Source organism: Leptonotus elevatus, chromosome 15 (assembly GCF_054856555.1).
Source record: "Leptonotus elevatus isolate MCC_2025b chromosome 15, RoL_Lele_1.0, whole genome shotgun sequence".
Taxonomy (NCBI): domain Eukaryota; kingdom Metazoa; phylum Chordata; class Actinopteri; order Syngnathiformes; family Syngnathidae; genus Leptonotus; species Leptonotus elevatus.
In genome coordinates, this window is record NC_141253.1 from 18,044,577 (window position 1) to 18,067,939 (window position 23,363).

At 39.6% G+C, this 23,363-nt stretch overlaps 1 protein-coding gene across 1 annotated transcript; it reads right to left on the bottom strand.

Annotated features, from left to right (window-relative positions):
* Positions 1-3,498: 3,498 nt before the first annotated feature.
* On the bottom strand, positions 3,499-23,258 carry dqx1 (DEAQ box RNA-dependent ATPase 1). Its single transcript, XM_086096982.1, has 12 exons — positions 22,952-23,258; positions 19,424-19,809; positions 16,410-16,603; positions 14,474-14,927; positions 13,473-13,772; positions 12,508-12,607; positions 12,204-12,362; positions 11,881-12,072; positions 11,682-11,807; positions 11,285-11,475; positions 10,757-10,947; positions 3,499-4,577 (listed from the first exon to the last, which is right to left on the bottom strand). Exons 2-12 carry the CDS (start codon positions 19,745-19,747, stop codon positions 4,367-4,369), a joined length of 2,442 nt encoding a protein of 813 aa, XP_085953108.1. The 5' UTR covers positions 19,748-19,809; positions 22,952-23,258; the 3' UTR covers positions 3,499-4,366.
* Between the last annotated feature and the right edge of the window lie 105 nt (positions 23,259-23,363).

Sequence of the window (23,363 nt, forward strand, 5' to 3'; positions counted from 1 at the left end):
CTTAGTCTGCCAGTGTATTAGCTGTGTGGAAAGCAAGTCTCCCTCCTTGCTATTTTTACATTGTATGTGAGTAGATTCTGAGCTGCAGCTCTAAATTTAGTGTAGTGGGACGCAATGCCAAACACGAGAAGCCCAGCCTGCTAGTGAGATACAGACAAGAAATATGAAATCTATTAACCCCCCCCAAAAAAAAAGATGGCAACTGCCACCATTTCACTGTCATTAAGTGGTCAATGGTATCAAATGCTCTACATAAATCAATGAATACACCCACAACAGTTTTTTTTTTTATCTGTTGCTGTTGCTATATTTTCAACAAATTCCTATGATATATATTTTTCTCCTCTCTCTCTCTTTTCCTTTGGGGGGGAACCAGTAAGGTTAGTGGAGTTTTAGTCTGGTGGGGGGGGGTCTCATCATTTTAACACACGGCGGCTAAACGTCCCATGTGTTTTTGTTTTCATGTGCTACGACGTGCTGGCTTGTCACATAAAGTGCATTACAGTAGGCTACTAAATGTCTGGAGTGAGTGTCTGCAGTGCTCAATACGCTCACACACAGGTTTTGGTGGGGAATGCTCAACTCTACTCGACTCTGCTCAACGATCGGCCAGCCAGCGTCTGCTCAACTCAGGAACTTTTTTTTTTAACCAGTTGGGACACAAATCACATCCACTAATTTAAAAGAATGACTAAATATCTATATATACTATACATGCAAAAACACAATTAAATATACATCACTATACATTTTAAATGTGAGTCACAACAGTGCCCTGAGATTGGCTGGCAACCAGTACAGGGTGTACCCCGCCTCCTGCCAGGAGCCAGCTGAGATAGGCTCCAGAACCCCCATGACCCTTGTGAGGAATAAGCGGTTCGGAAAATGGATGGATGAAGTCACAACAGCGTGCATTTTAAAATGTAGTGTATAATTTAGTGCCACCTAGTGGTGATCTAACAGATTGCACACACAAAAACAACAACAAAAAACAGCATGCACACTTAGATGTCCTTTAATGTAACGATAACGTTTGGCACAGCCTTCAACAGATCATCATTTGTTTTTCTTGGAGTTTATCAGCCCAGGTGGCTATAATAACCTCCTGTCAAAGCTCAAGGTCAAGAAGGCTACTGGTCCGGATGGCTTAAGCTCAAGGCTCCTCAAATCCTGCGCAAGGCAACTGTGTGGAATTGTGGAGCGTATTTTCAACATGAGCTTGAGGCTGAAAAAGGTGCCACTGTTGTGGAAGACATCTTGCATGGTGCCGATGCCCAAGTCATCTCAGCCTAGTGACTTGAACCACTACCAACCAGTAGCCCTGACATCCCACCTGGCAAAGACCCTGGAGAGACTGGTCCTCCACCACCTGCGCCCCCTAGTGAGTACTTTGGCAGACGCACTACAATTTGCCTACCAGCAGGGAATTGGAGTTGAGGACGCCGTCATCTTTCTCACCAATAGGCCGCAGTATGTGAAGACGAGCGGCCGTGTGTCTGATACGGCGATCTGCAGTACGGGGGCGCCTCAAGGAACTGTTCTAGCGCCTCTACTGTTCACCATTTACACAGCCGACTTCTCACACCACACGACGAACTGTCACCTGCAAAAGTTCTCGGATGATTCTGCCGTCATTGGTCTCATCAATAATAGAGATGAGACAGAGTACCAAGAACTGAACAAAAACTTTGTGACATGGTGTGAGGAAAATCGCTTCCTGATTAATGCAGGAAAAACATAGGAGCTGGCGGTGGATTTTCGCCTGACTAAAGGTAATTTAACCCACCCCTTCCGGTGAACATCCAGGGAATAAACATTGAGATAGTGGACTCTTACAAGTACTTGGATGTTCACCTTAATAGGAACCTGGACTGGATTGACAACACTCAGGCTCTGTACAAAAAGGGACTGAGTAGACTATACCTGCTACATAGACTGATGTCTTTTGGGGTGCGGAAGAACTTAAGGACCTTCTATGACTCTGTGGTGGCCTCAGTCTTATTTTACGGTGTGGTCTGCTGGAGCAGCAGCATCTCAACTGCGAAGAGGAAGAGACTGAACAAATTGGTGAAAAAGGCGGGCTCTGTTCTGGGCTCCAGTCTCGAAACGGTAAAGGTGGTAGGCAAGGAGAATGGTGACAAAGCTGTCATCTATCCGGGGTAACGCCTCCCACCCCGTGCGGGACTGTTCAAGCCATGGAGAGCGCCATTAGTGCTACGCTTTTTCACCCACGCTGTAACAAGGAAAGGTACCAAAGGTCCTTCCTACCCGCTGCTGTTAGACTTTACAATCAGTTGTATTCCCGGAAGACAATTGAGGTGGTGTGATATGATGTTTTAATTTCAAATTTAACAAATGTTTTGATGATGATGATGCCATCTATTTGCACTACTGTTTTGCTCTGTTTTTATTTAACTATAGGCTACATAAGTATTTTTTGTGATACATATTATTTATATATGATGTGTGATGATGTGTATTGCTACTGGTAACGCTGTGAATTTCTCCACTGTGGAATAAATAAAGGTGTATCGTATCTTAAAAAAGTGGGTGGTGCCAATAAATCTAAAGGCCCAATGCAAAAAGGGCCCATTCTTCAAAATACAAGGGAAAAAATATGTACAAAAAGTTTATATAGAACAGAATACAATAAACACGGCAATTTGACCATTTGAGGTCAAAGTCAATATTTAGTCCATGAGGAGTAAGTAAAGGGTCTTAAACTGGTGAAAGAATAGAATACAACAACCTAAGTTTGAAAGTCACGCATATGGGGTAGATGCCACGGACTTCCGGGTTTCACACATCAGTGCCGTTACCGGCCACTGCTGGCCGCGTTTCAACACTCGCACCCCTACGCCGCCGCGCAGGGCGTCTCAACTCTCTGAAATGCTTCGGAGACAGACACACTACACACTCGCAACCGTCGACGGGAACGCGCATCCGAGGGGCACGAAGGCGGAAGTGCAAGTACTGGGACGTGGCCCACACGTCGCAAACTGGAACCGGTAACAAAGCTGTGTGAAAACCCGAAAGTCGGAAGTCCCGCCTCCCGCGTGGCATATCTTAAACAGAGACCACACTTAGCAAGCCTACCACCAATTACTATGTTCGCAAAATACTTCTCCGTCAGGTATCCGTAGCAGAAAGATGGATGTCGGCAAAACATGTCAGCCTCCTGTAAGGCGCGGCGCAATATATGCATTATAATTAGCAATTACTAGACCTACGATTATATTTAAAAAAAATATGATAGAACATATTTTTTGCATATTATAGAAATTAATAGTGTTTTTTTAAATAAACATTGTAATATCAAAACATTTTTCACACTGGCCTTTTAAAAGTAAAAGGAAGTTTAAACAGCTGCTGCATCTAAGTCAGTCATGAAATCAGGACAAAAAAATGGGCACCAATGTATGTGTAATTGTGTGTATTTGTACTGTTTGTCTGTAAAAGCCATTTTAAGCACTGAAGAAAATCACAATTCAGCCAAGATGTTTAAAACAAATTTGTATTTGGTGAGAAAATATAAGGGTTCCAACATCTTAAGGCAAGTTACAACTGAAGACTTTTAATTCCATCTGAAATTAAATTTAAACCCAACTTCCTAATATTGTTCGGTAAATAAAAATTTTCTTAAGAATGTTAATTTATTTTGAGATTTGAGGCTATTTACGATTATAAAATCCTACGTATCATGTGTTAACACTTCTTAAGACTTTTGAAAATGTATTTAAGACATTTTTATACCAATTAAGGCCTTTAAAAAAGGATTCATGGATTCAATGCCTAAGGATCTGTGGGAACCCTGCACTTCATAGAGATGCATCAAACAGATAGGAGTCCACATTAAAAAGAGGGTTTTCATTATTGCTGAGGTGCCAGACATAAGATGTAAGGTAGGATCTCCAAAGACTGTACAAACATTATCTAAGTGTATATATATATATACATTTAAGTTACAATGTACTGTCTGGTGACTTTTTTTTTTCCCAAAAGTGCATCACATATTGCATTTTCCTAGAAATAACAGTTCAGAGGTTAATTAAAATATTATCATCTTCCCATTCCCCTACAAAGACTCTTCAAAGCTTCTCAAATGTACTCTGAAGAATGAAAGAAAGAAACAAATTCCCCATCAATATGAAACGTAAATTATCAGTGATTTTTTTTTAACTGACAGAATTCTATGAATAAGTTAACATTACAGTACACCGCAATAAGGACAAAGACGTGAGGTTTGCATTTTCCCCAAATCATTAGAGAACTTAAATTTAAAATCTATTAGTGTTTTCCACTACCAGTAAATGATAAAAGTCCAATTTAAGATCAATCTTATCAATCCATCAATGATGTTGAGTGTTCATTGGACAACACAGAGCTCAATGCCAGACTGATTTTGAGCATCTCCCGTTCCATCCGTGTCTGCGTCTGTGTGGGTCCTGCTGCGACCGTCCGTTACTCCATCTTGTTGGGAAGAGAGCTCTGTATTCTGCCTCAGCTTGATGAGCAGATCCTTGCCATCACTAGAGGGCAGATTTCCCAGGAAGTATTGCGGCGTTAGCTCCACAAGCCTGCGACACAAGGTAACGGAGGTTGAAAATGCACCCAAAAAACTTGTTCTTCAGAAATAATTGTTTCCTTCTGGAAAATATCATTCTTAATGAGGCATGGGATTATATTAGATTCTGACGGCATGATAACCGTGAGAAAAATATCGCTCTAAAATGACCTTCTTTGAAATAGTTGGGTAAATAAAAACAGCATTTTTCCCAAATGAACACAATGTATTTTATATTTTAAAAAAACATATTTGGTACAAAAAAATCATGTATCATGTTAAGTTTGATACATTTTAACAGTCTTCCTTTGTTTTAATTCTTCTTAGTGAGTCACAGTGTCCCATCACATTTGACCTATTTTTAGAACAGACCCGTGGGCTACTCATGTTGTCCTTGGGGCTAACTTGTACGCACTGGCAGTTTTTTTTCCTTTTAGGGACAATACAATTAATCAGACAAAACCCTCCTCACCCCCCTCCGTTACATGCCAAGAAGGACGGAAAAAAAGTTAATTGGAGACAAATAGCTTCAAAGAGTCGACTCGTTTACACAACTCTGCAAGCAGCCAAAACGTCCCCTCAAAAAAGAAGAGCTCATTATCGGTGACAGCCTCTATTATTGGTTATTGAAACCATGACCTTTTAAAACCATGATAAACCGGCAAACAGGTAATCAGCCCATGCCGATCTTAACTCTTTGACTGCCAAGCATTTTCAGAAAAGAGAACATGTGGGTGCCAGCTGATTTAAGCATTTTGACTGATCTTTCAAGGTCCACAGAAAATTTTGTGTTTGGACTATGGAAACACAGATACTACCAAATGAAATATTGAACTCTCATTTTTCATCAGAAAAAAAAGTTAGTTTCTACCTTATTCAGTTTTTCAGTAATCAACAATAGAAAATAGGTTAGTTTCACCCAAATGCTCTGTTTTGGACCAAAATACGGATAAATCAAGCTTTTTGTGAAACGACATTATTTCATGCACTCTAATGGATTTGACACCTTTTTTTTTCCATGAATGATGCCACAAACACCTAAACAGTGCTTTACTTCTGTAAAACACTACCACCAACAATGAAAAAGTGTTTTTTGATAGCAAAATACGTTTATTTACATTCAACAGTGTAACAATTTGACAAAACAATTTGGCAAACTATTGACAAATGTGTACAACTGTGGTACTATTTACAATTGTGTACACAGTTTTTCTTTTTGTGAGGTATATTGTGTAAAACTCCCCTGCGTGCAAGGGGACGCAGCAGGATTTGCACCACAAATTAGTTTCACTGCGATTGCCCCTTCGCGTGCACTTTCTTGCCGGCCTTGTTTTCCGGGGAGTAGCAGGTATATACTGCAGTGTGTGTTTGGCCATGTTGTCATCAAGTCTACTCTCAGGATCATGATACGGTGATCTGGTGTTACGTCTGGCTTCCTCATGTCCTTCAGTTACTATACCGGGTGGTAAGAAATGTTCTGATCCATCTTATCCACTCCATTCATGGTGGCATCGTAGTCCAGAACCAGTGTCTTCGCCGTGATCAGACTGTACCCACTCCTCCGATGAATATGCATTGGACTCGGGGTACTCTTCATCGTCCGATTGAACGTCCGCCTGTGCAGAAGTGCTTGTTTTCCGCCGTTAGCATCACTAGCCGCTGAGGCTTTACGACGTGATCGAAGCCGCCGCGTCAACGCTTCCAACTTCGGCGTCAACCTCGGAGTCACCATCATCATCATCAATGTGCCCCTTAGCATTGGTCAATGCTTTTCGACTTTGAAAAAAATGCTCAAGCGTGAGCTGCTTGCAACCGGTCGCCATTTTCGCTTCCTCAGCCATTCTCCCCTCAACACTCTAGCTCCGCCTCACGTCTTCTACTGACTCCTGCCCGATCTTGTCCAAAGAGAGTCATCGCTGCCATCTTGTGCCCAAAAATAGTCATTATACTAACTCGATCTGCTTGATACTTTCAGCACAGCTTGCCAAGGCTTTCCTCCACCCGTTTCCCCCCAAAAAAACACAAAAAAAACATAGTGAACGTCTTTTAACGTCTTTGGCGGCACTCATTTTGATTTTACTAAACGTTATTAAATGTTTTTGGCGGTCAAAGAGTTAATGAATGACGTTTTAAATAATCAACAATTTAATGTCATAAAACTACGTGGCTCAGGTGGCCAACAAAATAAACGTATCTACTCAAATTATCCGTTTCTTACCAGTGAATTAGTAACTACTAAGTAGTAAGTAGTAATAACTAGTTTTTTTAATATATATTTTTTATTTTAATGGTTGATATATGACTGGAAAAGTCATTAAATACAATGACTAAATCGCTAAATTGGCAGCACTGCACATCAACAGGGATGTATAAAGGATTTTTGAAGAAAAAAATTGTCTTGAAACTGAGATGACATTTTCAAAACTGCAAACTAATTTGGCCTAACTGACTTACATTTATGCTAGTGTTGTCAAAGTCAAAGCATTAACTAATTAATGAATCAAAGAAAATAATCGCATTAATCATGTATTAACGCAGATTAATCACACCATTCATTTTGACCATATCCTTTAGCGTGACAGCGGATGGCTACGTTAAAGGGAGCACAGGTTATGTTTGAGCAATAAACATAACTACATGCATTAAAGTAAAGCATTTAATAAATGTTTGCGTATGACACAATATTTGTTCATGTCAAAATATTAAGTTTTTTTTTTCCATTTAAAATTATGCAATTAACTGATTCGAAAAAGAAGATGCGCGTGTGCAGTGGATATAAATTTTTGAAGACGTCCTCATAACATTAAATGTCGATAAAATAATTACATAACAAGTGCTCTTGTTGATAAAAAAGCCTTTTTAATTAAGCGATTAATTGTAATTAATCAAAATTCTAAGATGTGATTAATCTGATTTAAATAAATAATCGTTTGACAGGTCTAATTTATGCACAACCTATCAGTTTATTAGCAAAAGCACATATCTATCCCAAAACTGGTCACACATGCTTCACTCCAAGCTCCTTTCCTAAACAAAGAGTCGGTACGGTCACAAGTGCAAAGATCCTTCTCAATGGCTTTGGCTCATCTGCATTCACTTAGTGCTTTTGCCAAAAGAAACTTGGATGATTTTGCACAACACCATGGATCATCTACAAAAGCTTTTATCTCTCCCAAAACAGCTCATCTATGTGTCAAAATCTAATTTCTATGTCATACAAGTAGTCAGTGCCCCCACACTGCATCGTCTTTTTGGCATTCTGTGAGCACTGCAAGTCAAAATCATTAGCTGTTTTGTCACAACAGCAGAGGTGCCGCTAACAACAATTATACTTAAAACCGAGGGGGAAAAATATTTTACAAGAGCAATATTCAAAGTTTGCGGTTTGACATACTTCACCCAGTCAAGGAAATTGCAACACTTTTTATTCACACAAAGTTACATAGACAGTAGAGTGTAACAAAAGAAAGTGTAAGCTGAATTCTGTAGATTTATGAAAAAGTGTAAATATTACTCTAAACCGGAGTCAATTTTATTTGGTCCTACTCAATATAGAGTCAAATTTACTCTACAGAATTTATTGTGCAGTCACTATTGTCACCTTCCCCCTCTTGGCCATCCATACGCTGCTCCAGGGGTGGACTGACCCACGAAGGATACTGAGTTTTTTCCCCGGTGTGCCACCGGTCAGGAGGGCCGGTAAGCCGGGCCACCGAGAAAAAAAACAAAAAACGCATAGATCAGCACTTGTGGCGCGAGCAGGTGGCGGACTGACCCATTGGGGTTTTCAGAAAAAAATCTGATTTGGACCGGTGTTTATTGTTAATAATAATAATAATAATAATAATAATAATAATAATATTTTGCGCCCCTCGTGTTTTACAATACACATATTAATCTTTTAAGAAAATATATGTACAGCCAGCCCACTATTTTATAAATACAGGCCGACTCGCAGAGACGCTATGAACAAAGCCACAACAAGTCCCCGACAGTGACGCAACCGCGCTCACCGGCCGCCACTTACGTGGAGGACACACACGGCTGGCGCAAACTCCGACGAAGCATCAACGGTCAGTTGGTCACGCATTGCTCTGATTGTTGCTTTGTGACCAATAATAAGCAGCGCTGCAGCAGCCAATTAATTACAAACATTAGCGCACGAGCGCATCAAGTGTGCACGAGCCGCACCAGCCCCCCGACCCCCTTAGTTGTAGGAGCTTGCTTCTAGCAAGATATAGCGAGGGAGAAAAGAGAGAAAAATGTCGAAAAGAAAGAAGGCAGGTGAGAAGGAAATGGGTGATGCCTAAAAACTAAGATTGAAGAAAATAAAAATGATTCATGAAAGTGCAACCAAATGTGCAAAAATTACGGAGCTTTTTAGTGGAGATGAGATGCTGAGGCAGGTTCCAGCAGCACGTTGACAGATCAGCCCGGTGGAAAGCACATTTAATATGGCTCAATATTAGATCAAGTAGTCCGTACATTTAATGCAAATGATTTTGTTATGGAGCATCATTGATTGATTGTTGTTGCAATGCTCACCATCAAAAAATCATCAAGAAGACCTACATCTGTGATTTGATCACCTCACAGTTGGCAGTTAAGGAATGCTTCCATATTAGCTTCTAAATAACCCATATCTGATGTTAAAGTTTTTGAAAAGTAGTTCACATTTTAGTACAGTCACAGTAGCTGGTTTGGTTGATTCTGTGTCCTTTTTTTTTTTGTGGCAGTGCAACGTTAACATTTTTATACCAAGTTTAGTAAGGCAGGCATCAACATGGCATCTTAAAGTGCTTTGAAGGTCAATGTCATAAGATTCTCTTCAGTTTGTAACACAAAAATGATGAGACCTAAATTTACTGTCACCGCTTATTGTTTTGTATTTGGAACTTTGGAACGTGGCAGGGGTGGCGGAGGAGCGGGGGGCTGGGTTGTGGGTGGATTGGCCTTTGTTTAGTGTGCATTGAGGGCCTCTCTAACTCAAATTCCAGGGCTGAATTTGGAGCCCAGTCCGTCCTTGCTCTGCTCTCTGTTTGGCTAAAGGTTTTCATCCACGTCACAGCCGATATTTTGCCTTGTAATGCAGCGAGGAAAAAAACGGCCTAAATGTCTCAACCATCCTCTCTACACTGATCTCCTGTGATATGCTTGACTAATTTTGACAATTGAACAGATGATTTTGCATATTATGACTTACACGCTTAAATCCTGCTGACATGTTTTGGAGAAGACAGCCATTAGACTGAAAAACAACTAAACCAGTTTGATCAGCAAGATCTATCCATTTGGAAAATGTGCTGAATGTGGGCACATTGTGCTAACTGTAGGCTAAATGTACACAACCATTTGCACAGATCCACTGAGGCAATTGAGACATGTACTAAGCAATTTGATGAAAGCAATGAGGAATGCCATTCAGTTGGCACTAATTGTAAGGTGGTTTTGGGATTTGTCCATGGTATTTTGAAAACGTCATTTCAGTTTTAAGAAATGTGCCAAACCTATGGAGAAAAACTGTAAAGCTGCAATATGGAACTTTTTTCCCAAAACAGTAGCCGTGTTATTTGACCATATATATGACTGAAATGCCTTCTAATTAGTAGATTAACACCTTGGCTGTTCACAATGGGTACTTCTGCAAGGCTCTGGCCAATAGTTTTTGCTCCGTCTGCGGATGTGATGTAATGTACGCGTTGTGTATGTGAAGAAGTGTATGTGCAGTTTCATTTTTTTGTCAGCAGGTGGCAGTATAAATAAAAATAATAATATTCTACGTTCAGTAGCTTTAAATCCTGTTTCACAATTTTGCCTTTTGCAAATGAAAACCTAAGCAAAAGTGTAGATTAATTAATTGATTTTGAAGAATGTAATAATAGTATATAATTTATTATAAAAACAACTCCATCCATTTTACGGACGTATAGGTGGAAGTAAATAGGAGGACACACACAAAAAAACATTGTATTATTATGTCAACAATAACAAATAACTATAATTCATAAGCTATAGGTGAATTGATTCCAGTATTACTAAACAATATTTACATAGCTGATGAGTTCACACTTGGCATTAACTTTACTTATGTAATTATTGTTTTAAGTATCTTAGCTGTGTGTGTGTGTGTGTTTTTATTTGACCTATGTAAATATGAAATACAGTAATGTGTCAATGCGTTATTTGACTTACATCTGTGGGTGGACCTCAGATATGATGCAGATGCAGTTGTCACACGAGATGGTGAATTCGTGGTAGAGAACCCAAGAAGGAGGGGCGGGGCAGGGCTGACGACACAGGTACGAAGAAAGCGGGTGCAGATGAGCCACATGGCGATGAGTTAGCAGAAGGTAGTTGCCGGAACCATCCACATCCTGAGCCACCTGAGGAGGAAAACAACCCAAATCATAATTCAGTTACAGAAAATAAATGTGTTGTGTGTACATGGAAGATTTTTTTTCAGACAAAAAACAAGTGACAACATTAAGGTTAGAAACGTCTCCAATCTCTGTAGTCCTCCATGAAAGTAGACATCACTATCATATCATTGTGTTGAATCAAAATAAAACAATTGCTATTACTGACCATCATTTTTGCCTATATTCTGATATGTTATGGACCAAACTAGTACTAACTGAATCAAAATTAATTTATGCCTGTGCATGTTCTGCTCTATTAATTTTAAATAATGTTCTATTTTTGAATAAAGTGTGAGCTTACTTTAAGGAAGAGGCCTGAGATGAGAGCCCTCTTGATGTTTGTGCAGTTGTCTTGGCATCCAAAAGCAGGGTGTGACACAGGAAGTTCAATTCGCTGCATGACCTCCAGCAGTTCGGCCCTGATCACCACAGCCAGGCGCAAAGCCACGTGATTCAGGAAGTGTGTCATGCACCAAGCCTCATCCTGATTATCTGCAATTAGCACACGCAGTAAAAGTCATTAATGCATCTGCTGACTTAGCTCAAGGATCGTGCCGTTACGCCGCTGTATATTAATAGCATTCTCTTCTGTTTACACGTATTGGTAATATTAAATTACATTCCACAATCATGCAATAAACTCTGTTATTTACTCTAACAGACTCCACCAACTGCTCTCTGAGTGCATGTGAACTTACGTTCCATGTAGGTATTGTAAATGTTAATGAGAGACATGTGATCGCCTTCATTGTGCATTAGAGGTCGCCAGTGAGCAACAGCAGCCTCGTCTTTGCTTGGTTCTGGCCTCAAGAAGCAGGAAGGAGCTGACAGAGGACAAAGACCATTTGGATCGTTCTTCAATTGAATAATACTTTCAGTTTAACTCTGGCTCTATACCTGTCAACATTGCAGCTATTGTGAGCAGCTCATCAACACAGTCATACTCGCACGCTGCGATCAGGGCTTTAGCCAGATGTGGCTCCAGTGGCAGTTCCGACATTATGATGCCCACTTCTGATAGATTGCCATCATCATCCAGTGCTGCTAGGTAGTCCAAGTCCTCCAAGGCTTGCATTAAAGCCTCCGGGGCTGGGAGAGAGGGAATTCAATATAAACAGAGAAAGATAGAAGAGACTACGTTGATTTCAAGTTACCATGGAACAAAAGGTTCAGATTGTCTCAGGCTTTTTTATTATTTTTTTGATACACATAAGAGGTACCTGGTCTGTCTAGGAATTTGCATTGACCCATGTCGGCAATGTCCAGTCTTTTGAGCAACAAAACCAGGTGGCTGAGATTTTCTTCCATTACCCCAGGACAATGAGCTTCCCCCATGCCATTATCATACGTAGATTGGGGGTACAGGCGCAAACACAAACCTACAAAGAAACAAAATGTAAAACATTTAGAAAACGGTTCCAAGTCATTAAAACATTCACACGGTAGCAGAACTCATCCATCTCTGATAATGTCTGTGATGCATTTTACACTCTTTTACTAGTGCAGCGGTAACCTTTGACTTACCAGGAAGGTTGCTATTCACTCTTTGAGCTCGCATGTCTGCCTGTGTTTTGCTGATTGTCTTCAGGATCTGCGAGTTTGCTCTTATCTGAGGATTGTAAACCTAAAATAGACAGACAGACAGACAGATGTGAGGTGGTTCTTTGCAACAACAGCAACTGGTGATGTCTTATTAATTTTATAGTGACTTTATATGAGCTCTACAGATTACACTGCATGACTTGCAAAATCAAATCATAGTTGCAACTGGCAGGCAAATCTGTTTGTACTAGGATGGTCCAATCCGATCTACTAGAACAGTATCCAGTCAGACCAGGCCAAAATGACTTGATGGGAATCGGATTGTTTTTATTAGAACCAGTCCGATTCAATCCCAAAGCCTAAACTATATCATATACCCTCAACTTCACTTTGCGCGACATGCCACAGCACATACTAGTGTTGCACCAAGTTCTGGTACCAATGCCTTATTGTGAATTTTAGGGGGCAAAAATTACAAAATGGTGAAGAAAGCGTTCCAACACTTTGTCACACAGGGCGGGCGTGCAGTGCATCGACTGCCTCATAGAAGGTGGAGTCGACACACTTATTTATTTCATCTAGTGTGGTACATGTCGAATTGTAAATACTGATAGGTGCTGTAAAACACAATATGTAAATGGCCGGCTGAGTGAATTTTAAGCGATCGCAATCCAGAAAAGTATCAAATGTGTTTGTGTAAAAGGAAACACAAACGGAAAAACAAATTACATCCACCAATTATTTACAACTCTTAGCGTGACAAAAAGAATCGGATCGGTATAGGATCAGTATCGAGCTCAAGGAAGGCTGCAGTACTGGTATCGGATATGAAAATCGAGCTATCCCTAATTCGTACACAAATAGCGATTGGTGAAGGTTGTTTTTAAAGTGGATAAAAGTACTTGCTTTAGAGAGCCTTAAAAAGTCTCTTATGACCACAAACTTACAGTTTTGAGTTGAAGGCCTGTGTCTATGACATAGCGAATGGCTGGGAGGGAGAAAGAAGCCTCAGCAAGGCTATTCGTGATAATCACTTTCCTCTGGATCGCTGGACCTTCCCCACCCAGCATTGTGCTGTCCTTTCCCTCGGACCCGTCATTCTCCTTGGGTGTGGACACTTCAGTGTTGTACACTCGTTGAGCCAGCCCACCCAGTCCGGTGTGGAGGGGTATGATCTTGAGAGAACCAAGTTGAGGACTCAGGGATACACACTCTGCCTCGAGCTGTGTCGCACAAGCCTCTATTTCCTTCACATAAAAACAAATGGCAGAATATTAGTCTGTTTCTTCCAACATCCGACATATGACATAGACTCTACTTGTGATCCTGGGCTAAAAGGGGTCTTCATAGTTGATGGTAAAAATATTCTCCCTTTGATGAACAACAACAAAAATCGGCTGAAAGATTTGCTACAACAAAGACCAGTTTTCCATTTAACACATTCAAACCCAAAAACGTATATGTATACGTTTTTTTATGTTAGTTTGTTTTTTATACTAAAGCATACAGAAGGCTTTGATACAGCTTCTGACATGAAGAGGTGGCTTAAAGCAATGGTAGTTATTACAAAAAAACGGCCAGTAGGTGGCAGCAGAGTATAAGAGATCAGCCAGTGCCATGTTGCAACAAGCTCTTTTTGACAGTGTTTTCACCAGGAATGTGAATATATCGATGAAACTTAGATGTATTCTAATGCTAATTGCTGCAAAACAGAAACAGATAAAAATATACTTTTTTTCCTGATGAAAGAAGACACTCTAATCTTTTTTTTGGTAGATTTCACGTTTTTATAGCAATAGAACATAATATTCTGTGGGCATTGCAAAATCAGTCAAAATCCAGTATAACGGGAGCGAAGGGGGTTGCTTCAGTGAAAATGGCTGGGAGTAAATGAGTTAATTACTGTAGAATTCATGTGTTCTGCAGAATACAAGCATAAAAATTGTACCTGTGCACTAGCAAGAAACACCATCATATCTCCCTCCTCTCCTCTTCGATGAAGATCTAGAACCATGTGACAAGCAGTAACCTCAGGATCCTTCCCAGGTGAAAGCTCCCGATACATAATCTCCATCCTGTTCAGGTTTACAGAGTTCCTCTCCTCCTCTCCCACACCTCCCTTTTCTTGTCCATTTGTAGGTGCCTCAGAAGAGAGGCCTTCGATGTAGAGGTGAGGGACAGAGGGGCCCAAGAAGGAGGCGAGCCGAGAGGCAAGACTCGGGTAAGTCAGAAGAACCACACGGAAATTATCTGGCCTCTGACGGCAAACGTCGCACAGCAGGCCAAGCAGCACATCCGTTGCTACGGTGCGCTCCTGGAGCTCGTCCAAAACCACGACGCCATATTGATGCAGCAAGGGGTCCGACATCATTTCCTCCAACAGGAGAGTGTCACTAACAAACCTTAAGATAGAAACAAAGAAGACAGGCAAGGAGGGATGTCAGCGTTGAACAGTGCTGAACCTCTTATGCCCAAAAGACATGGAGGGAGGGTGTAGTTGGGAAGAGAACTAGCATCTCTCCAATATCTAGCTGGCATTATTTTATCCGTAGGGGCTCAAACCTTTACACTCGGTTTCCAAAGTTCAAGTTCTTATGAGCTAGCCCTAACCAAATATGAATTCAAATCAAGATTTAGCTCTGCTGGAGTTGATATAGCGATAATTGTCATCAATAATATTTCCAAGAAAAAGATCTATATCTAGGACACACACCTAGATGCTAACCACTCAAAATGCACGTTAATTTTATTTCATCGTTTGGAAGCGCAGTGTAGCAGCACAGGTATTAAATTACACGACAGTACTGTAACACATTTACTGCCACTTCAAACTGCAGGGAACAAAGAACACTCAAGGTGTGGCAGCAAATAAAACATGGATCATGTGACATTTTACAAAACTGGTGTAATCCAATAATGTGACCTAGTTTGACTCCAGGATAGCCATTATACAGTGGGAACAAATGAAAAGGAAATTATTTAGACCGGTGTATCAGATTCATGGTCTTCAAATGAGGTGGTTATCGATGTTTTGGTGGTGTTTTTAAAAGTAAGAATAATTGTTTGTGTAGTTGAGATTTAGATGTCCTAATCTTTGTAAAATACAAGATGTGTCAATAGAAGCAAATAAGAGGGCAAAAGGTAGATGGTAGTGAATAGACTTTACAAAGATCTGATCAGCTGGATCGGATCAGTACATTTAGCTATTTATACAAAATCAGTGATTGGTTGTAATGTGATCATTTGCAGACCGATCAATCTGCAAAATAAGACATAACAGCAAACACAATGTTGTTCACTCCAGGGACGTTCTGTGCTGCCATTGGTATTAAACAAGGTTTCTCAGCATATACAGTTGCCTATTTTCCTTAAATTGTTTAAATAATTTTGGTGGATGTCGGGTTCACCTTCTCCCATTGTCTGTGTATTAAATGTTTATCAGCATTTCGGGGTGAATTTTTAGGGTATAATTGTTTGGTGTCTGTCAACTATACACAAATTTGTGGCCCGGGCCAGTCCTGATCCCGACTGTACAGTAAATAAACAAGATGATTAAATCGACTGGACTGATTGTTCCATCTTCTGATTAGATCGGTGATCAGTTATTGTTTTTTCGCTCCTCTGCAGAGGTGCATTTACAAGAATTAACAAATGATGTTATGTATGGCCGCAGTGGAGAGTTGGGGATAAGCAAAATGTTTTCTTGTTCCTCAGCAAAAAATTATTAACTCATTCACTGCCAGAAGGTTATAGACGTCAAAGTTCCATTTTAACTGTGCTGGCAGTGAATTAGTTAAGTTGCACTGCTTTAACAACACGTAGTTGAAATACAGACACAGTATGATATGTACAATATGTTATTAGCCTTTGTCATGCGTCCTGACCTGAGCAAGGTATCTGGCGTACAACTGTCATCATGAGCCACCCCGTAGCCCACCTCCAGACCTAAGCTGAGGTCCATCTCATCGGCCACACGAAGGGCCAGACTCACTGCTGCCACTGAATAAGGCTGGGAACAACACACCAGGCCCTGAGAAAATTCATAGGACAAAGCATATTCCACACACCACTGCGGCACCTAGAATAAAAGAATAAGACACAGAAAGGTCACCAAGTGGAGGACATAGGTAATACAGTACATATCCTATATGCTCTACAGGAGAAAACACATTTTAAATATTTTTTAAAAGGGACAATACATATCCATTTTTTAAACTAAACTAAACTAAACTAAATTCTACATTTCAGTCCAATATTTATAATAATTCATCATCAAATACATTTGGTGGATAAAAGTTAAAGAAATATTGGAGCTGCTTTAAGCACAATTCTGCTGCTCCTTGTGCAGGTCAGATACAATTTACATACCCAAAAATGCAAAAATAGCAAAAATGCTATGAATCGTCACCAAAATTCACATACACATCTCTACTCATATCCACTTCACCCTCTGAAAGCCTTAAAACAATTACCACAGTATTTAGGATTTTATTGGCATTAAAGTAGCACTAAGGAACTTTTCAACCTTAATAAAATATTTTCATATCTCTTCTGATGAAACATTGACTTAAAACTAGTTAAATGGTACCTTTGCCATGGCCTGAGGGGGTCTATATAATTTTTACTGGCACTAAGCAACTTTGAGGAGGATGGTAGGAACACTGCCAAACAAAACAAAAACTCCAAATGTGGTGACTGCTTTATGGCATATGTCACTTCCCCCTTTGCCCATTTGTTACAAAGACAGAAGTCAGTTTGAATGTCGACGCACGATTACTGCTTTCCTGGCTGAAGCTGCAAAACAACTGTAAAGTTTTGTCTGAGACAAAAAAGAAAATTGAAAGCTACCCGGATAAAATGACAGTCAAGGATTAATATTGGCCTGGCTTTCACTTGCTGGCGTGAGCTAAAAAAACAACAACAAAGCAATGCGCTAGTTCTCATGGGAAATGTGGTCTGCCTTCAGGCATAACATTACAGCTTTTTCCCACATGCCGCCGCCATAGTCAACGTAAACTGAAAGTTCCTTAGTGTTGTTTTAAACCTTTTTCTCACCATACGGTTGTGCTCATAAATTTACATACAGTATGTAAATTTTTTAGCACAACTGTATGTTGAGATGAGATGAGTTTATCAACCCTTATTAGGCAAGAATAATCACCACATAAATATGCTGGAAAAGGATGGCATCAGGAATAACATGCAGATCCAGCTATCTTTTTATTTATTTATTTATTAGTGTTTTTCCTGTTCAGGGTCACAGGTGAGCTGGAATCTAGCTCTAGCTTACTTTGGACAAGACGTGGAATACACTCTAAAACGCGGTTGCCAGTTAATCACAGGACACATGCAGCATAAACCATTCACACCAATAGACAATTTAGAGTTTAATAATTAATTCATACCCTTGCAAACATGGAGAACAAGCACACTCGACACAGAAAGGTCCAAGCTAAGATTCAACCCCAGAATCTTTGACAGTGAAGCAGGAATGTGAACTGTGCTCATCCAGTGGTGAAATAAATGAAAAATTCAGTGAGGTCTTATCCAAACCACTGACATTGAAAAGATGACCGACCATTCCAATTACAACATATGAGGGAATCTTGTGTGAAAGTAAAAATCTACATTGTGCCCACTAATCATCAACGTTTTATCTGCTTGAGTGTTTTTTTTATTCTGTGGAAATACAAGTGGCATTGCGACAGGAGAAATGAAAACAAATCCCCTGAGTTGCTGATGTTGGGTGTTCAGGTTACAGCAGGATGTTGTGCAACGTAAGACTAGTGGAATAGAACAGTGCTTCACAAGCTTTTTTGTCTTGTGCAACCCCAACATACCATGAGTAACCCCTCACTCATACGGCTGATGATTCTACAACAGTAGATATGTAACACAGGGTTTTAAGGTATTAACTTATTTTTAACTCAAACATAAAAACAAATGTTACTTTGAAAATAAATACGTAATAACATTTAAAAAATCTTGAATCTAAATAAATATGTAAGCAAATAATTGTATTGATTAACGTCCATGTGACCTGTGAAAACTTTTGTAGCATTATTATTTATGGATATACTGTATTTATTTGTAGTCTAAGACCATAGCTAGCTTTATTGTTATTTTTTTAGGAAAATAAAAAATATTGGGCAGAAAATTTTTCAAAAGTGCGTTTTGGATTTCAGTCCAAAAGATTTTTGTCACCGAAACAGCACAGCAGAAACTGATGTTGCGATGATCAGGCTTTTCCCCAGCATTTTATTAGCCCAGCAACCCACCATGCTTTCCTTGGACCCCTCTTTGAACTTATACGCACTGACTTCCCCCGTCATTGAACAACAAATAGTAATCGTTGGATGTTTGCTGCTCACTTTAACTCATTTACTACCAGCCGTTTTTACTGAAGCAACCCCCTTCGCTCCGGGCTGTTTTACTGGATTTAAGTGATTTTGCAAGGCTCACATAATATTGTGTTCTATTGTCATAAAGACATGGAACCTAGCAAAAGAAAGATCACAGTCTCTTCTTTTAACAGGAAAATATATATATTTCTATCTGTTTCCGTTTTGCAGCAATTAGTATTAGAATATAGCTATGTTTCATCATTATTAACAAAACTGTTTAAAGTTTTTTGCAACATGGACCTGGTTGATCCCTTATACTCTGCTGCCACCTGCTGGCTGTTTTTGTAATAACTACCATTGTTTCAAGTACTCTCTTCAGTTCAGAAGCTGCATCAAAGCCTTCTGTAAAACGTTTTTGGGAGCATGGTAATATTTCAAATAAAATGCATTTATACGTTTTTGTAAGCAAATGAGTTAACGTCTCTCCTCAGAATGTAAATTCAATTTATTCTTGTGGAACAATGTGATTCGGTGTATTTATTTGATTCATTTACCTGGGTGCTCTTTCCTACTCCACTGGGTGCACTTAACAGCACCATGTTGTGACTCTCCAGGTGCTCCAGGAGATTCTGCCTTAATGTCCATATTGGAAGTTGTTGCCTCTCTTGCAGTAGGGTGTAGTAGCGAGAAGAAAAAGGCAGGCCATCATATGGGTTCACTTCAAGGTCTCTGAGATCATTCACGTCCTGGCCTCCTTCTCGTCCTTCGACCCAATCCTCGTCTAACTCCCCAGATAAAAGGGAAGACATGGACAGAGAGTCCAGTGCTTTTGAAAGTCCAGACTCGGGACAGGGCTTTACTGGTGATGATGACGACATCAGCAGCAGGTGGGAATGAGGACTAAATGAGAGTGAGAGGCTGGGTAGCAGAGGGAGGTTACCTGCAGAATGTTGAGGGGAAAAGAACCAATCAATGACAACAAATGCACAGGATTCCAACTTAAATATTTTGATGCTATGAGTGACCAGAAGCCTCACTGTTATTTTATAAATCTCAAAGAGCACATAACCTTGTGTCTTGTTAAAGCTGTTACAAGCAGTCTATAGGACACATAAATTGTATTTGATGCCTATGTTAGTGGGTAAAAGTTGTGAACAGAATACCAAAGGTTCTCAAAGGTTTCTGAACTTTTACACATTTGCAAGATGAGGAAAGTGTCTAAACGACAACATGGCCAAGTCATCCCTGAAGAATTTATGTTGCTCCCAGAGATCATGCTAATGCTAATGCTAATGCTAGCAAGGTGTACATGAGCTTCACAACACCAATAGCTTTCTACAATCCAAGCACTCATTGGCATTATATGTGGTTTCAGGTGATTTTAACCATGTGAAATTGATGAAACCCTCCCACATTTGTCGCCAATGAGCAAATACTCAGGAGAGAGAAATGAACCCGAAGGAATACACTTCATCAGTCCTGGGCTTCATCTCAAAATGTGCTGATGCTGTCACTAAAAACCAGAAACCCTGGCTGAATGCAAAGCTGCAGACCTACACAATATCTCAGGACGAGTCCTGAGATATTGTGCCCACCAGTTGACCGAGGTGCTAACAGACATTTTCAACACCTCATTCCAACTAGCGTTCGTCCCAACCTGCCTAAAGACTGCCTCCATCGTCCCTGTTACCAAGACCTCCGCAGTGATAGGTCTGAATGACTATCAGCTCAAAATATATATATTTTTCTTTGCAGAGCAGTTTTGAAAATCAATTACTAGATCTGAGGACCAACTATATAATTTTGTGAAGCAATTTTTTGCAGGTTAATGCCAGAGACCTGTAAAAGGGGTTATATTACATTAAAGCTACTGAAAGTAGAATATTCCATTTCGAATCGCGATTGCCACCTGCTGACAAAAAATGAAACTGTACATACGTTCTTCATATACACACCACGCACATTACGTTTCATCCGCAGACAGGGCGCGGGAAATTCTAACCCGAATCCAGTCTGAAAACTATTGGCAAGAAGCTTGCAGGAGTACCCATTGTGAACAACTAAGGTGTTAATCTACTAATTAGAGGGCATTTCAGTCATAAATGGTCAAATAAAAAGCTTATTGTAAAGTTATTTTTGGGGGAAAAAAGTTCCATATTGCAACTTTAAACAATAAAATTATGAAAATATAACGACTAAACTTTTATTGATACAACCAACAGTTTTGATTTGTATAAATTCACATTGTATAGCATCAAATTGTATTTTCTTGTCTAGAAGCAAAGCTAAATTGAATAAAAGCAGATCAAACAACATACATGGAATATTTTCTAAAATAAGACTACCGCTTATACTGTGCAAACAACATCACATAGGAATTTAAGATTGGGGGGAAAAGGTACACTTTGCTTTGTTACAAAAGGCCATAATAAAGCCTAAACAACATGACATAATTGAAGGGTAAGATGATACAAAATGTTCTTATATGTCACTCCCACATAAACTGTAAGGAAGAGAGAGAGACGGAGGAGTAAGTAGAGGGTGAGAGAGAAGCACCTTAAGAAGTGCATTTCAGTACAAAAATGTGGCCGACTGGGCAAAGTTCAAGGAAAAAATACACTATAGGATTGTATTATCACTTTGTAAAATTAAGTTTATTGCCAAACACGAAAGTTTAACATATATTCTGGAAACATATATTTGTCACATAAAATATTCCTACGATGCTGTGGATTGAAAACAGGCAAAGCTCTTCTTAGTTAGTTCACAGATGGATTAATTTAGTCAAGTGATTTCTGACACGAAACACAACACAACCAGAGTCTAATGATAATTAATAGGGGTGTGAATTGCTAAGTACCTGGCGATTCGATTCGTATCACGATTCATAGGTCACGATTCGATACCGATTAATCCCGATATGAATCTATAAATTGATTATTGCAAAAAAATTAACTCAAAATTTGAAAATCAGTAAACTTGTACATGTACACTGTAAAATTTGTATGAAAATGTATTTATTTATCTGAAAATTCACGCTTATAACTGAGCCACTGCATTTAACAAACAGGTTGCAGTCTGTTTCATGTTTGAACAGCACTGAAATAAAATATTAAGGCTTAGTGTTCCATTAATATAACATTCTTCCATGCTTAATGTGTGAATCCTAACCCTAAGTAAGACGTTTTGTTGAATATTCCCATAAAAAATTGATGTTTAAAAATCAATTTGGCCGCATTTCGAATCGATTCGAGAATTGCGCGCTGTAATATCCCGATATATTGCCAAATCGATTTTTTCTAACACCCCTAATAATTAACTATACTAACTTGATTAGAAGTAAGGCAGTTAAAAAGTTCAGTATGTCAAAAGATTTGCAGCACTATCATCTGTTATGCTTACAGATCTCAAATTCCAATGAAATACAGATGGAATAATTCTGATCAAATGGTTGTTTTTGATAATGGGTGAGGACGATTTTGAGCTTTCAATAACATTTTCGTTAATATGTTCATTATTTGTATTCTGACAAATTTGCAGCTGAGTATAATAACATGGTTACAACGATGATTGGTTGTTTACTCTGCCAGTAGTTTCATCTGTGATCTTTTATAATTATATTTTAATAGTATTCCTTATATATATATATATATATTATTATTATTATTATTATTATACCATTATGTGAATATTTAAGCGGTGAACCAAGGTGAGCCCAACAAGGGAAGTCAGGATGATGATGTCACCATGAATAAAGGCAGACAGATTGGACCATTCATTACGCTGTCTGTTTGTGTGCACTGCACTTAATGAATTTACACACATACCAAAAAAAAATAGCTTGTCATCGTGGCAGTTGCCTTGCAATCTCATGCGTCCCCCTTGAACGTATGAAGTTTATTTAAATTCTCTGCCATAACCAGTCGTTCTAGAAGGACGACAAATACTTCTACTCTTTGTCCTCATAACCATGACTGCTCTCCTCGTGGACATCCACTAACCAAAACGAGTCATCAACTCACAGATAAGACAAATTTTCCAGTCACGCTACACTAAGCAAGTTTAAGTGAATCATGTCTGACCTGTTTAACATTTCGCTTGAAGTGAACACACCAAGCCGAAACTGTTCGTGCGCGCGGTCCAAGCTCCAAGGCTGTTGTGGCGCCCAGTTCACTCCTATCTCACAGGCCGCCTTCTCATCGTCAGACAGGTGGGTAAAAACTGCGGAAGGTGGAAAATGGCCAACAGCTGATCACAGTCACTTCCTACTAATCCTCACCCAGTCCGCTTCTTCCCTGACAGCCGACAGAGACAGTGCAGAGAATGTGTTGATGTGACTCTCTCAGGCGCCATGTTTGCTGTCGTGCTGTCAAATGAGATGTTAGGTTCATAGGGCCTCGGAAAATACATGATCTGAAACCTGTAAACACGTTTGCCTCGGCGTTGCTTTGACATTTTGAATTTTAAAAACATACATTTCATTGTTGCATTGTG